At 35.9% G+C, this 16,335-nt stretch overlaps 1 protein-coding gene across 4 annotated transcripts in view; it reads left to right on the forward strand.

Moving 5' to 3' along the window:
* Positions 1–15,181, forward strand: part of BRWD3 (bromodomain and WD repeat domain containing 3) — a 226,521-nt gene extending 211,340 nt beyond the window's left edge. For all 4 annotated transcript variants that reach the window (XM_040467901.1, XM_040467903.1, XM_040467902.1 and 1 more), the window contains one exon: positions 9,560–15,181. In XM_040467901.1, the coding sequence (XP_040323835.1) occupies positions 9,560–10,314 (755 nt within the window). In that variant the 3' untranslated portion in view covers positions 10,315–15,181. The remainder of the gene's footprint in view (positions 1–9,559) is intronic.
* The last annotated feature ends 1,154 nt before the right edge of the window (positions 15,182–16,335 follow it).

The following is a 16,335-nucleotide window of genomic DNA, read 5'->3' on the forward strand; positions in this document are numbered from 1 at the left end:
TTAAGAGTCTCTTATGATTTGGCTCTCTCCCACTCTAACCTCTCTCTCTTTTTTTTTTCCCCTTCCCCTCCCCCATGGGTTCCTGTTAAGTTTCTCAGGATCCACATGAGTGAAAATATATGGTATCTATCTTTCTCTGTATGGCTTATTTCACTTAGCATAACAGTCTCCAGTCCCATCCACCTTGCTAAAAAAGGCCATATTTCCTTCGTTCTCATTGCCACATAGTATTCCAGTGTATATATAAACCACAACTTCTTTATCCATTCATCAGTTGATGGACATTTAGGCTCTTTCCATAATTTGGCTATTGTTGAAAGTGCTGCTATAAACATTGGGGTACAAGTGCCCCTATGCATCATCACTCCTGTATCCCTTGGGTAAATTCCTAGCCATGCATTTGCTGGGTCATAGGATAGATCTATTTTTAATTTTTTGAGGAAACTCCACACTGTTTTCCAGAGTGGCTGCACCAGTTTGCATTCCCCCCAACAGTACAAGAGGGTTCCCATTTCTCCACATTCTCTAGCATCTATAGTCTGCTGGTTTGTTCATTTTAGCCACTCTGACTGGCGGGAGGTGATATCTGAGTGTGGTTTTGCTTTGTATTTCCCTGAAGAGGAGTGACATTGAGCATCTTTTCACGTGCCCATTGGCCATCTGGATTTCTTCTTTAGAGAAGTGGCTATTCATGTCTTCTGCCCATTTCTTCACTGGATTATTTGTTTTTCGGGTGTGGAGTTTGGTGAGTTCTTTATAGATGTTGGATACTAGCCCTTTGTCTGATATGTCATTTGCAAATACATTTTCCCATTTCATTGGTTGCACTTTAGTTTTGTTGATTGTTTCCTTTGCAGTGCATAAGCTTATTCTCTTCATGAGGTCCCAATAGTTCATTTTTGCTTTTAATTTTCTTGCCTTTAGATGTGTCAAGTAAGGAATTGCTGCAGCTGAGGTCAAAGATTTTTCTTCCTGCTTTCTCCTCTAGGGTTTTGATGGTTTCCTGTCTGACATTCAGGTCCTTTATCCATTTTGAGTTTACTTTTGTTAATGGTGTAAGAAAGTGATTTAGTTTCATTCTTCTGCATATTGCTGTCCAGTTCTTCCAGCACCATTTGTTAAAGAGACTTTTTTCCATTGGATATTCTTTCCTGCTTTGTCAAAGCTTAGTTGGCCATACTTTTGTGGGTCCAATTCTGGAGTTTCTATTCTATTCCATTGGTCTATGTGTCTGTTTTTGTGCCAATACCATGCTGTCTTGATGATTACAGCTTTGTAGTAGAGGCTAAAGTCTGGGATTGCGATGCCTCCTGCTTTGGTCTTCTTCTTCAATATTACCTTGGCTATTCAGGGTCTTTTGTGTTTCCATACAAATTTTAGGATCGCTTATTCTAGCTTCGAGAATGCTGGTGCAATTTTGATTGGGATTGCATTGAATGTGTAGATAGCTTTGGGTAGTATTGACATTTTAACAATATTTATTCTTCCAATCGGAATGTTTTTCCATTTCTTTATATCTTCTTCAAATACCTTCATAAGCTTTCTATAGTTTTCATCATACAGATCTTTTACATCTTTGGTTAGGTTGATTCCATGGTATTTTATGCTTCTTGGTGCAATTGTGAATGGGATCAGTGTCTTTATTTGTCTTTCTGTTGCTTCATTATTAGTGTGTAAGAATGCAACTGATTTTTGTACATTGATTTTGTATCCTGCGACTTTGCTGGATTCATGTATCAGTTCTAGCAGACTTTTGGTGGAGTCTGTCGGGTTTTCCATGTATAATATCATGTCATCTGCAAAAAGTGAATGCTTGACATCATCATTGCCAATTTGGATGCCTTTGATTTCCTTTTGTTGTCTGACCGCTGATGCTAGAACTTCCAACACTACGTTAAACAACAGCGGTGAGAGTGGACATCCTTGTCATGTTCCTGATCTCAGGGGGAAAACTCTCAGTTTTCCCCATTGAGGATGATATTAGCTGTGAGCTTTTCATAAATGGCTTTGATGATGTTTAAGTATGTTCCTTCTATCCCGACTTTCTCAAGGGTTTTTATTAAGAAAGTTTGCTGAATTTTGTCAAAGGCCTTTTCTGCATCGATTGACAGGATCATATGGTTCTTTTCTTTTCTTTTATCAATGTGATGTATCACATTGATTGATTTGAGAATGTTGAAGCAGCCCTGCAGCCCAAGAATGAATCCCACTTGATCATGGTAAGTAATTCTTCTTATATGCTGTGGAATTGGATTTGGTAGTATCCTGTTGAGAATTTTTGCATCCATATTCATCAGGGATATTGGTCTCTGGTTTTTTTTGTTTTGTTTTGTTTTGTTTTGTTTTGTTGTGGTTTTTTTGTGGTTTTTTTTGTGTTTTTTTTGCTGGGTTTCTATCTGGTTTAGGAATCAAAGCAATGCTGGCTTCATAGAATGAGTCTGGAAATTTTCCTTCCCTTTCTATTTTTTGGAACAGCTTGAGAAGGGTAGGTATTATATCTGCTTTAAATGTGTGGTAGAATTCCGCAGGGAAGCCATCTGGTCCTGGACTCTTATTTGTTGGGAGATTTTTGATAACAGATTCAATTTCTTCACTGATTGTGGGTCTGTTCAAGTTTTCTCTTTCTTCCTGTTTGAGTTTTGGAAGTGTGTGGGTGCTTAGGAATTTGTCCATTTATTCCAGGTTGTCCAGTTTGTTGGCATATAAATTTTCATAGTATTCCCTGATGATTGCTTGTATTTCTGAGGGACTGGTTGTAAGAAATCCATTTGCATTTGTGATTTTATCTATTTGGGTAAACTCCCCTTTCTTTTTGAGAAGCCTGGCTAGAGGTTTGTCAATTTTGTTTATTTTTTCAAAAAACCAACTCATGTTTATATTGATCTGCTCTAAAGTTTTTTTAGGTTCTATACTGTTTATTTCTGCTCTGATCTTTATTATTTCTCTTCTTCTCTTGGGTTTGGTGTGTTTTTGCTCTTTTGCTTCTATTTCCTTTAGGTGTGCTGTTAAGATTTTGCATTTAGGATTTTTCTTGTTTCTTGAGATAGGCCTGGATTGCAATGTATTTTCCTCTCAGGACTGCCTTCACTGCATCCCAAAGCGTTTGGAATGTTGTCTTTTCATTTTCATTTGTTTCCATGTATTTTTTTAATTTCTTCTCTAATTGCCTGGTTGACCCATTCTTTCCTTTTTTTTAAATTTTTTTAACGTTTATTATTGACAGACACAGAGCATGAGCTGGGGAGGCGCAATGAGAGGACGAGACAGAATCTGAAGCAGTCTCCAGGCTCTGAGCTGTCAGCACAGAACCTGACACAGGGGATCATGACCTGAGTGGAAGTCAGACGCTTAACCGCCTGAGCCACCCAGGCGCCCCGACCCATTCATTCTTTAGTAGGGTTTTCTTTAACCTCCATGCTTTTGGAGGTTTTCCAGACTTTTTCCTGTGGTTGATTTCAAGTTTCATAGCATTGTGTTCTGAAAGTGTGCATGGTATGATCTCAGTTCTTTTATACTTATGAAGGGCTGGTTTATGACCCAGTATGTGATCTATCTTGGAGAATGTTCCACGTGCAGTCGAGAAGAATGTATATTCTGTTGTTTTGGGATGCAGAGTTCTAAATATATCTCTCAAGCCCATCGGATCCAATGTATCATTCAGGGCCCTTATTTCTTTGTTTATTCTCTGTCTAGATGTTCTATGCATTGCTGTAAGTGGATAATTAAAATCTGCAATTACCACATTCTTACAAAAAGGTTGCTTATGTTTGTGATTAATTATTTTATATATTGGGGCTCCTGTATTCAGTGCATAGACATTTATAATCATTAGCTCTTCCTGATGGATAGACCCTGTAATTATTATATAATGCCCTTCTTCATTTCTTGTTACAGCCTTTAATTTAAAATCTAGTTTGACTGATATAAGTATGGCTACTCCAGCTTTCTTTTGGCTTCCAGTAGCATGATAGATAGTTCTCCATCCCCTCACTTTCAATTTGAAAATGTTCTCAGGTCTAAAATGAGTGTATTGTAGACAGCAAATAGATGGGTCTTGTTTTTTATCCATTCTGATACCCTATGTCTTTTGGTTGGAGCACTTAGTCCATTTGCATTCAGTGTTATTATAGAAAGATATGGGTTTAGAGTCATTGTCATGTCTGTAGGTTTCATGCTTGTAGTGATGTCTCTGGTACTTTGTGGTCCTTGCAACATTTCACTCACAGAATCCCCCTTAGGATCTCTTGTAGGGCTTAGTGGTCATGAATTCCTTCAGTTTTTGTTTGTTTGGGAAAACCTTTCTCCTCCTATTCTGAATGACAGACTTGCTGGATAAAGGATTTTTGGCTACATATTTTTTCTGTTTATCATATTGAAGATTTCCTCCCATTCCTTTCTGGCCTGCCAAGTTTCCATAGATAGGTCTGCCACTACCCTTATGTGTCTATGTTTTTAAGTCAGGGCCTGTTTATCCCAGAATTTTCTCTTTATCCTTGTATTTTGCCAGTTTCACTATGATATGTCGTGCAGCATATTGATTCAAGTTATGTCTGAAGTGAGTTCTCTTTGCCTCTTGGATTTCAATGCCTGTTTCCTTCCCTAGATCAGGGAAGTTCTCAGCTATGATTTGTTCAAATACACCTTCAGCCCCTTTCTCTCTCCCTCTTCTTCCTTTGGAATTCCTATGATACGGATATTGTTCCATTTGATTACATCACTTAGTTCTCTAATACTTCCCTTATACTCCTGGATATTTTTTATCTCTCTTTTTCTCAGCTTCCTTTTTTTCCATAATTTTATCTTCTAATTCACCTATTCTCTCATCTACCTCGTCAATCCGTGATTTGTGACCTAGGATGTGATCTGTTGTTGAGAATGTCCATGTGCACTTGAAAAGAATGTAAATTGTGCTGTTTTAGGGTGGTATGTTCTGAGTATATATGATAATTCATCTGATCCAGTGTGGCACTCAAAACAATTGTGTCCTTTTTTATTTTGTTTAGATGCTCTTTCCATTGATGTAAGTGGAGTATTAATGTCCCCTCCTATTACTATGTTATTATTAATTTGTTCCTCTATGTTTGTTATTAATTATTTTATATATTTGGGTAATTCCATATTTATAATTTGAGGTGTTCTTGTGTTTCCCATTATTATGATATAGTGACCTTCTTTATCCCTTATTACAGTCTTTGTTTTAAAGTCTAATTTGTCCAATAAACATGTTGCTGCTCTGGCTTTCTGTTTACAGGAGTTTGTGTGATAAATGTTTCCCTATCTCCTCACTTTGAATCTGCAGGCATCTTTATGTCTAAAATGAATGTGTTGTAGGCAGTATATAGATGGGTCTTGTTTTTTTTAATCCATTCTGACACCTTCTGTCTTTTGATTGGAGTGTTTAGTCCATTTATATTCAGAGTAATTATTGATAGATATGTATTTAGTGATGTTTTATTACTTGTTTTGTCGTTGTATCTGGAGATTTTCTCTGTTCCTTTCTTGTCTTTCTTACTTTTGGTCCTTCCTTTCCACTCAAAGATCCCCTTTAATATTTCTTGCAGGGCTGCTTTAGTGGTCAGGAACTCCTTCACTTTTTGTTTGTCTGGGAAACTCTTTATCTCTGCTATTCTGATTGACAGCCTTGCTGGACATAGTCTTCATGGCTGCAGATTTTTCCCATCCAGCTTGTTGAATATATCATGCCACTCCCTTCTGGCTTGCCAAGTTTCTGTTTGTTAAAAAATCTGCAGGTAGCCTTACGGTTCTTCTCTTGTAACTTAAGGACTTCTTTTGTCTTGCTGCTTTTACGGTTTTTTTTATTTATCAGTATATTTTGCCAGTATAATTACAATATGTCCTGATACTGTTCTTCTTTTGTTGATTTTGATGGGAGTTTTCTGTGCCTCCTGGATCTGGATGTCTCTTTCCTTTCCCAGATTAGGGGAGTTTTCTGCTGTTTTTTTTCTTGAAATAACTTTTCTGTCCCCTTTTCTGTCTCTTCTTCTTCTGGGACTCCTATAATACAAATGCTTTTACATTTGATGGAATCATTAATTCCTCTAAGTCTATTTTTGTGTTCCCTAATTCTTATTTATCTTTTTTTACCTTCATTATTTTCCATTATTTTGTCTTCTATATCTCTAAATCGTTCCTCTGCTTCTTCCAGCCTGCTGTTCATTGCATCAAGCCTGTTCCAATCTCATTTATAGCTTTCTTCATTTCTGAATGATTGTTTTGTAACTCTTTTATCTCTGTGGTAAGGGTTTACCTGGTGTATTCCATTCTTTTCTGAAGCCCAGTGAGTATCCTTATGATTGTTGCTTTAAATTTTCCATTAGGCATGCTACTTATATCTGTTTCACTTAGATCTGTGGGCATGGCCTTATCTTGTTCTTTCATTTGGGATGAATTCCTCCATCGTTGTATTTTGTCTTAAGTCTTTGTCTTTGTCTGTGCATCAGGAAAGCCAGTTATGTGTCTTGCTCCTGAAAGTAATTGTTTGATGATGTCATGTAGTTTCCAGTAGCTGGAACTTCTGGGATTCTCTCTGGTGTGTGCTGCTTCTGTTCTGCTGTTGTGTTTTAGCTGTTCTATCCTTCAGGCCAGTTGCCTGCATAGGCTCTTCTTGTTTGCAGTGTGTAGTGTTTATTCCTTGGCCAGAATATGGCAAGTTTTCACTAGGCTCTGGTTACCTTGTCAAATGCTCTGGTTTCCTGATACTATTTCCACTAGAACTGAAGCCCTGCAGAACTCTGTTGGAAGTTGTAGTTTGGGCAGAATTTTCTGCTGTACTTCTCGGGAAGGAGCCCACCGCACTAGTACTGGTGCAAGCTTGACTGAGAAAGGCAGTCTTCACCAGAGTGCTGTGGTGTGGGACTTGGTGTAAGCACATTAGGAAGCCAGTATAGGCACTGTGCTGATTCCTGCAGCTGGCTCTCTTTTTATGCTGAGGGGCTGGGGAGGAAAATGGCACCTGCCAGCTCTTTTGTTCCCTGAGAGGAGTCTCTGTGAATGCTGCCTCTCAGCAAAACACTCTGAGAAGAGCAAATAATCTCCTACCTGTGTGCCCCAAGCATTTTCTAGATTGCTGTTTCCAAGCTGTCTGCCTCTAGGGTTTTTTTTGCCTCCCTTCTCTCCAGGAGCAGCACAGTGCCTGCCAGGCTCTATCCAAGACAATCCTGGTGCCCTTTAAAATTTCAGGCTTTAGACATGTCGTGTGGTAGTGGCTTGTGCTAGTATTCTGGGGGATGGGCCCACAGCTGTGCTGGGACTGAGGCAAGCTTGACTGAAAAGGACAGTCCCACTATGTGCAGGGGTGTGGGGATTCTCATAAACAAGTTATTTAGCCAGTATTGGGCCTGTGCTGCTTCCCACTGGTGGCTCTGTGGTTATGCTGAGGGGTAGGGGAGGGAAATGGCTCTGGTCAGCTCCTTTGTTTCTGGAGAAGCTTCTCTGTGAAAACTGCCTCTCAAGAAAGCCCTCCAAGAAGAGTGAATAATCTCCCCTATGTGTGTCCCAAGTGTTCTTCAAATCACTATTTCCTTGCTCTGCCCCCAGGTTGTTTGCTTGCCTTTTCTCCAAGGGCAAGGCAGTGCCCTCAGGTCTCTATCCCAGCCAAGCCTGCTAACCTTTAAAACTCTTGGCTTTAAGCCCCACTGGTTGTAAGAATTCTTGAAAATCAGCCCCTCTATTTTCCGAGCCAATGGTTTTGGGTAATTGTTCTCCTCTTGCATTCCCCTGTGTGCTCTACTCTTTTGCGCCCTTCTCTGTGACCAAGGCTCCCTCCCCTCTGCAGCACCCATGATCCTTTTCTCACCTAAACCATATCTGTGGACTTACTACCTTCTTCAATGTGGCTTATTCTCTCCCTTTAGTTGTGGAGTTTGTTCTGTCAGTCTTCAAGTTGTTTTCTGAAGTATTTAGGATGATTTGGTTGTTATCTGGTTGTTTGTGGGACACGGTGAGCCTAGGGTCCTCCTGCTCCATTATCATCTTTCTCCAGAAAACCAACATATGTATTTTTTTGAGAGAGGAACATAATTCAGTCTATAATACCAAGACTATTAGAGTTATCTTGTTGCTATGGTTACCATACAACCCTAGTCATTGCTCATTCCAAGTTTTTCAGTCCACTCTCCTTTTTTTTCTCCTACCTCACTAGCTGTTCCTTCTCAATTATTTTTTCCAGTTCTTCTTTATCTTTAGATGGTTGGAATATCCCAAGTCTCAGTCATCAGCCACCTTCTTTTTCTGTTTGCCCTCTGAATAAGTGCCCTCAGTTCTCTTGACCTTAAATGTCATCTCTTACTGAATATTTCCAAAATTATATCTCTAACTCTGAATGAGTCTCCCCTGACCTCTTGACAGTTATGTTATCTGCTTTTTTCTTTTTCTTTTTTTTATTGTCTTTACTTGGATCTCTTGTAGTATTTAAAACTGGAACATTGATTTTTTTTTTTTCTACCAGACTATGTAAACCTATTCCTCTTTTAGGATTCTCCAACTTAGCAAAATATCTCTACCATTCAACCAGTCTCTCAGGCCATAAGACCTCGGAGTTGACCTTAATACTACACTTAACACTTGACATCCTATCCATCATCAATTCCTGTCAGTTTGAACCTTAAAAATAAAAGGTTGGTTCTGATGGCTCCTCTAGAAGGAAATAATCTAAATCTAATCACTTCTCATCACCTCTGTTGGTACATCCCCTTATCATATCTTACCTAGACAATTGCAGTGTTCTCCCAACTTGTTTCTGCTTCTAATCTTGTTCCTTCTATAATCTGTTCTATGTGGAGCAACTGTAGTGCTCCTTTAAAAATATAAGTCAGATCCTGTCATTCTCTGGTTTTAAAACCCTTCACCACTAGCAGTTATATACCACAACTCTGTTTTTCTCTTATACTCTAGTTACACTGGGTTTCTGTTTCCTCCAATGGAATGTTCTTTTCCCAGATCTCACTTCATTCAGTTCTTTTCTCAGATACTACCTCAATATGAAAGTCTTTATCTAAAATACCCCATGTATACACTTGAGCATTTTTTAATCACCCTCTTTTCTTTTTCTTTATAGCATGTATCATTACTTGAAATTATATTTTTATTTACTTCATTGTCTATCAAGCTTTCCCCACTAAAATATAAATTCAAAGAGCAAGGACTTTGTCTCATTATTGCCTTATTTCAAACTTCAAGCATCATATTAGGTAATCAGTAAATATTTGTTCACTGAGTCAGTGAAATTATTTTGATACATATTCCTAGATAATTCTTTCTAGAGTTCAAGCCCTTGAGATTTCTGCTCAGCTTCATCATTACCCATCATCCTTCCATACTTTCCTCCCTGGCCCCCTAAAAACACAGACAAAAATAAAAACTTCAGTGTCTTCAGTTTCTAACAGATTTAAATTTATACTCCAATATGCTCCACGATTTTACCCCATGTATCTTTGGGTGCTAAACATTTTTTGATACAATGTTTATTTTACTTTTGAACCTAAGTAATCAATCTTCCGTGTCAAAGCTTAACTTTAAAAAATTATTCATCTTGATTTAGATCACTCCCTTGATGGACCCCTTACAAATGGTGATGGCAGAGAGCCTCGGACAGGAATCAAAAGAAAACTACTTAGTGCATCAGAAGAAGATGAAAGCATGGGAAGAGAAGAGAAAGAGAAAAAAGAAACAAAAGAGAAATCACATTTATCCTCCTCAGAGAGTGGAGAGTTAGGATCCAGTTTGAGTTCTGAAAGTACCTGTGGTTCTGATTCTGATTCTGAATCAACTTCCAGAACAGATCAAGATTATGTAGATGGAGACCACGACTATAGCAAATTCATACAAACCAGGCCTAAAAGAAAACTCAGAAAGCAATATGCCAATGGAAAAAGAAACTGGAAGACAAGAGGCACAGGAGGAAGGGGCAGATGGGGCAGATGGGGTAGATGGAGTAGAGGAGGCCGAGGAAGAGGAGGCAGGGGACGAGGAGGTCGAGGAAGAGGTGCAGGTGCCACTAGAGGGAGAGGGAGAGGGAGAGGAGGAAGAGGTACTTCTAGAGGAGCCACCAGAGCCAAACGTGCACGTATTGCAGATGATGAATTTGATACCATGTTTTCAGGACGTTTAAGAAAACGCCCTCGAATAAAACAAGAAACCAAGGCAGGGAGGACTGTTTTATATAATGATGATTCTGATAATGACAATTTTGTGTCCACTGAAGATCCTCTGAATCTTGGTACATCCAGATCAGGCAGAGTGCGTAAAATGACAGAAAAAGCCAGGGTTAGCCATCTCATGGGATGGAATTATTAACAGTTAATAAATTTAGAGTAATTTAAAAAAAAATTAAATGGCCTTCTACTGCAGGGAATTTACTAGGAAATCTACAAAGCAAGTTGTGTGGGGACTTCTGCTTCCTTTCACATTGGTGCTTTTCCATTATGCCAGTATACATTTTTTTCAAGACTTTTGATCTCCACACTTCATTTATTCAAACAAGCCTTACTTATTAGGCCTTAAATTAAAAAAAAAAATTCTGCCCACACACACACACACACACACACACACACACACACACACACAACACAGTACGTCACAAACACACTACAGATTTACTACATTAAGGGAGCATTCAGCTTCTTAAGAGTAGCATGACATTTTTATCTCAATGGAATATCCCTCTTTTGCTTTTGTATCACAGAAGTATAGCACCTTCTTACAGAGTTTTATATAGTTTGTTTTTGCCATTTTGATTCTTGTACCCAGTAATAATAACTTTTGCACAATACACCAATCCTATAGGCAGCTATTAAATGTTTACAGTTTCTATATTGTAAGAACGATCTGGATTATTTTACTCTTCCCAGGCTAAACTTTCATTGTACTGAACTGAAGTATATATTTATACTACAGTTTTTTGGGGGTGGGGGGATCTTGATATGCTTTTCATTGATTTGCTTAATTCATGTTAAAGGTGAGAAAGGGTTGGTGCCTTGTAAATATGTAGCAAATCTTTGTGGTGTGTCTTGATGTGTGCATTAACTTTATTAAAAAATAACATTTGAGGTATCGATCTAGACAAGGTGCCAAATGCAAAAGTTTCTTGCATCCATTTTCTTTTTCCTATTATATTTTATTGCATTAATAGAACTCATGTAGTTTAAAGAATAACATAAACATTTGAAAAAATCCTCATCCACAAAGAATAACTTCTTTGAATAGTAGCTCAGCTACCTCTATTAACTACAACTACTGGAAACGTTAAAGAAAATAGATGCTGTTATTCATTACTGACTAAGGAAAAATAGAACAAACTTGGTAGGAATGAATACTCCTATGTTATAAGCTGAGAGATTGTTAATAATTGTATTGGCTCTCAAAATAATAGTTGTAATTAACAAACTTTCATAAGTGTAGTATGCTGTACCTTAGGCTTTTCTTAGAACATATTTGTGTAAGTAGACTTGGTCTACTACTTATGTATCTCTGCTACCACTTACTATTTACAGCTGTGAGTGATTGGTTTTCATTTGAATTTTAAAATGTAACAAAGCAGCTAGTTTGAATTGGATGTTTTGGCTAGCAAATATTTTGAGTCAACTTTAATAGGTTTTGCTCATACCATTCCAAAGGGTTCTTCTGTTACAATCTTTCAGAAAAGAACCTCATTACACTGCACAATAATATTTGAGTAATTATTTTATAGATTAAAAAATCTTTAAAACCCTTATGGTCTTGTTTACAGCAGTAGAGTGCACATGATTCCATAAGTGAGCTTGAGTTACAAGATCAGTTTTACTCCTCAAATTTGAGAGATTGCAAATTCACTAATTTGTTAAATACTTAGATTTTTAAGGTGAGTGGGATAATACTGATCTCTGTTATTGTAACAGCAGATTTGTTACACTTAGATCAGACTTTGGGGATAAAAGAAACTTTTTAATGTATTCCTAGTAATCCCAGAACATTTCTTAAGCTAATGTGTTTGTTTCATGCTTCCAACCATTTTATGCATCTGAAAATCCTTAAGTGCAAAGGAAGGAGTACATACATAACTTTGCTCTTTTGTTTGGGTTGTTCCTGTACTAACAACTTTAAACAGTTTTCACATGCAGTAAGAATGATGTTCAGGCTTTAAGAAAGTATTGTTATGAATTGTTAATGGCACTAACTTCTGTTACTGTACAGTAGATCAAGCTGATTTTTTTTGTTGTTATAGTCTTGTTTTGTTTTGTTTTTTTCACTAAACCAAAACGACTTCTGGTTGTAACTCAGCTGACACTTTTAACCATACTGTAGATTCAAAAACATTCACATTTGAAACTCTACCTTTGATTTTTGCTAATTAGACTAATTTTGCATTTAGACTAAATTTGTGCCTGTGTTTTCCTAGAATCAATAACAATTTGGCTTACCCTAATCAAAGTAACATAGATTTACTTAAATTGATGGATATACCCAAACATGTATTGTGTGTATCATTTTAGTGTGAAATTTTTTGACATTCTTCTATGAAGAGCTAATCTCTTCAAATGTAGAAGAATTACCATTTGTGTGATTTTAGGTATCTCAAGCTTATTTATAATTTATTTTGAAAAAAGATGCCACATTTATTTCCCATATGTCAAGATTTTCTAGGTTTAGATAATTAGAATAATGAGGCTGAAGACATTTTTAAGCACATTTTATATGTAGTGAAATACTGTGAAAACACTAGTGAACAGCATTTTGCTGTAATATTGATTTCAGTTATTAGGATTCAAAAGTCACCAGGGTATGTTAGATGAGCATATTTGCCATTTATTACAAAACAAACAGATATTTTCTGTTTGCATGCAAATTATTTTAATAAGTGTGAAAATAAAAGTTTGAAAGATAGTATTTTTACTTTTATATCTGAACATTTCCCCCCAATTTATACTTTGCTTTTTTGTAACACCGCCTCCTGTGAATGTGTTGTAATTTGTATCACACTGAATATTTTACACTTTAGTTTTTTAGAGTACCTTTAAACCTAAATATCAGATTCAGGCATAGCAAAGCAAGTAGGAAATGAGCTGAAATTTTTGAAGAAAAGTCTAAATATTAAATAAGTTGCTAAGAAATAAACACGTGTGTGAGAACATACATATGTATAAGCCTAATCCTATGCTGGATATTAATAGTCAGTGAACTATAATATTTCTCGTGAATGCTAATAATCTTTTAATTCCCAGCTTTAAGATCTTAGCATGTATATCTGTTTATGAAACAAATTGTGTTTCTTCTATGTCTTTCTGTGTGTATCTCTTCCAGCAATAGGATGCTTTCCAAAACATTCAGTAGCCTATCAGCCTAAGAACTAAATTTGTGTGTGTGTGTGTGTGTGTGTGTGTGTGTGTAGATTTTTTTTCCAACTTGACACACTTTGTCTCAGACATTAAAAAAGAATATTTTGTACGGAAGACAGCTATATTCACAGTCTAACAACTCTTTGTCTCTGTGTAAAGCACTTAACCTATATATATATACTGCTTGATCATCCACTTCATTATGCCTTATAGGTAAACTAGGTTTTATCATGTACATGTGTCCCTCTATTTTTAATGTATCCTTCCTTCATTTGTTTCTTTTTCTGTTTCCCTTCCCAGAGATCAGGCTTGTGCTAGAATTCTTCATACAGCACTTTGTTTCACCCAGAGGTTGAGAAACTGAGTAGAATTTGAAATAGATTTGAGTGATTTATTATTTTGTTGTTTTTGTTGTAATCCTATAGGTTGTCATCAGACAATAACAGAGTGACTGAAAAGAAAAACATGAATGCCACTTCTTAGTTTTTGATATAAAATTTTTGATCATTTTTCAAAATTTGTACATTTGTGGTAGTGATAAACACCTTTATTACTTATATATCTTGGGAATTATTTTATGCACATTTACCAACTGGCACTAATTTTTAAAGTTAGAATTTTCACATCCACAAAAAGGAAACTTGCACCCTGTATAATTTTCAGTTTGCTGTGATATCCAACATTTACTTTTATTACCAACATTTTGGGTTCCAAAATGAATAGTTCAGCTCTGGGGGAGGGAATGGAACTTGCGACATTTAAAATTCATTGTTTTAAATATTAACCCCATCCCCAACAGTTTTGTGGTACATGAGGCTTTATGAAAATTGTATTGAAAATAGAGTAAGATCACTTTTAAGGCTTGTTTTGAAAATTAGTGTGAAAATATTTTCATGCTTTTTTGATTTTCATTTCTTATTAAAGTTTCTTTATTAAGTTTTAATTATGAAGTTTACCAAGTTTTGTTTAAATTCTAATATAAAGTTAATTTTTTTCATGGTGCTGTATTTTGTGAACTATGAGTTGCCCTCAAGTTTCTAGACATTTATTTCTTATATAGCCTTATTCTTGATTATTTTCTTTTCAATCATTCCTCCCCTGCTTACTTTTATCCTCATTTCTCTTACTGCAATGAAGACTGCACCTAATTTAGCATTCTTCAACAAGACTAGCAATTTATGATTCACTGATGGGAGAAGTACAGTAGAAAGGCCCTGCAGTTTAGAGTTAATGTGTGTTTATTTATATGTATGTCCATTTGTTATTCTTATACCTATCTTAATTAAATCTATAATATGAGACTTTGACATATAAAAGCATGATAAGTATTTTCTAAAAAATAAAACTATTGATACATATAATCACCATTGGTAATTGACTTTTAAAATCACATACAAAAATATTTAGAAACCCAGTTGGGAAATGTGTTTTTACATATGTCACCAGATACACATTAAGCAGTACTAGAAATGTTAATTTTTTAAACAATACTGTGGTGATGGCAATCAGTAATTTATTTCTTTGTCCTGTAACTTACCATCTTTGTCTTTTGTAATCCCTTACAAAGTATTAACAAAACTGTACCTTATGTTTGTTATTAGTATCCACAAATTTTAAGATAGAAAGTCATTGAGTTAATAGTTAATGTGATGTTGTATATGGACAAAATGTCCATTAAACTAAAATTCAGTAAAGAAAGGTAAACTAACTGGCTTGGTTTATAAAAGATGTTTTGTTTGGCAGTTACCAGTCACTATAAGCAATTATCTTCAAAGACAAAAAACTGGACTAATTTGTTGGCCATTCTTTATGGGATGTTTACAATAAAATTCCAAGTTGTTTGGAATCAATTGCACTCTTGCTACTTTATGCCTTAACTCAGGTACCGGAGATAATTAACAAGAAGAAAGAAATAAGGAGTTTCCTTTCCATTATTGAGCTTCAGAGGTTTTAACATGTAACTCTTGGGCCCTTTCTTTCTTGTTTCTTTATTATATATTTTATTACTGTTTTTTATTTGAAAAACTAGACTGCTTATCAAAGAAAATTAAGGGTTTTTTTTGCCATTGCAGATATTCTTTAGGTCACTTTTAGGTAATAAATGTTTTAATATTTTAAGTGTGGGCTGCTTGGTGTATTAAATAACAGCCTGCAAAGCTTTAGTCAACATTTTGTTTTGAAATGAATAGATTTCTAATGTCTTTATGGTTTATAAGTTTTAACAGCTAAGCTATGAATCCCTGGCATTTTTTTATTTACAATAATATTGCCCACAGAGGCTTAACTGTATTATAAATATATATGAAGGAAGGAGAGAAGTAAAGTGAGAAGTAACTTTTGATCCAGGAATTGAAAGCCCTAACATGAACATTTACTCTACTTAATGCACTGGGAATTTTCTTTCCAGTGGCAAGAACTTCACTTGGTTCAAGGTAAGTAAACTGGCCAAAGACTGGACTGTATGTTTTATACATATATCGTCTGTTTTATGTATTCAGAATCAAGAAACAAGGTATTTAGAAAAAATACCATCTTTGTCTTCTCATACAGTACCCAATGGCTATGAAAGTAGCCCAGATTTTCACAATATTTGGAGTAAGACAAAGATATATTGTTTGATATTTGTGTTTAGTTGCTTGATTGGTTAAAGATAGCCCTATTAAAGATGTAAAAGTATACATTAAAATTTCTTTAGTAGCAGGCTTTGATGTTGTCTGGCTTCACCTGCTAGGTTTTTTTTAAATAAATAATTTTTATAACAAAATATTACAGCAGTATTCAGAAGAAGATCCATTTTTTTCCTAGTTGACAAGGCCAAGAACAAAGTACTATCTACCCTCTTTCTCAGTTATATGCCAATATAACTTATTATATAAATTATATAACAATTTAAAGCTACTTGCCAAAAATTCACAAAGTAAATTGAAGCTGATAATATATTGAACCTGTGAGTTGGTTTTCTTGGGATATTTAAGCCCATACACTTTACTTATATTTGCTATCT

Source organism: Herpailurus yagouaroundi, unplaced genomic scaffold (assembly GCF_014898765.1).
Source record: "Herpailurus yagouaroundi ecotype Mexico unplaced genomic scaffold, PumYag 67623, whole genome shotgun sequence".
Classification (NCBI taxonomy): Eukaryota; Metazoa; Chordata; class Mammalia; order Carnivora; family Felidae; genus Herpailurus; species Herpailurus yagouaroundi.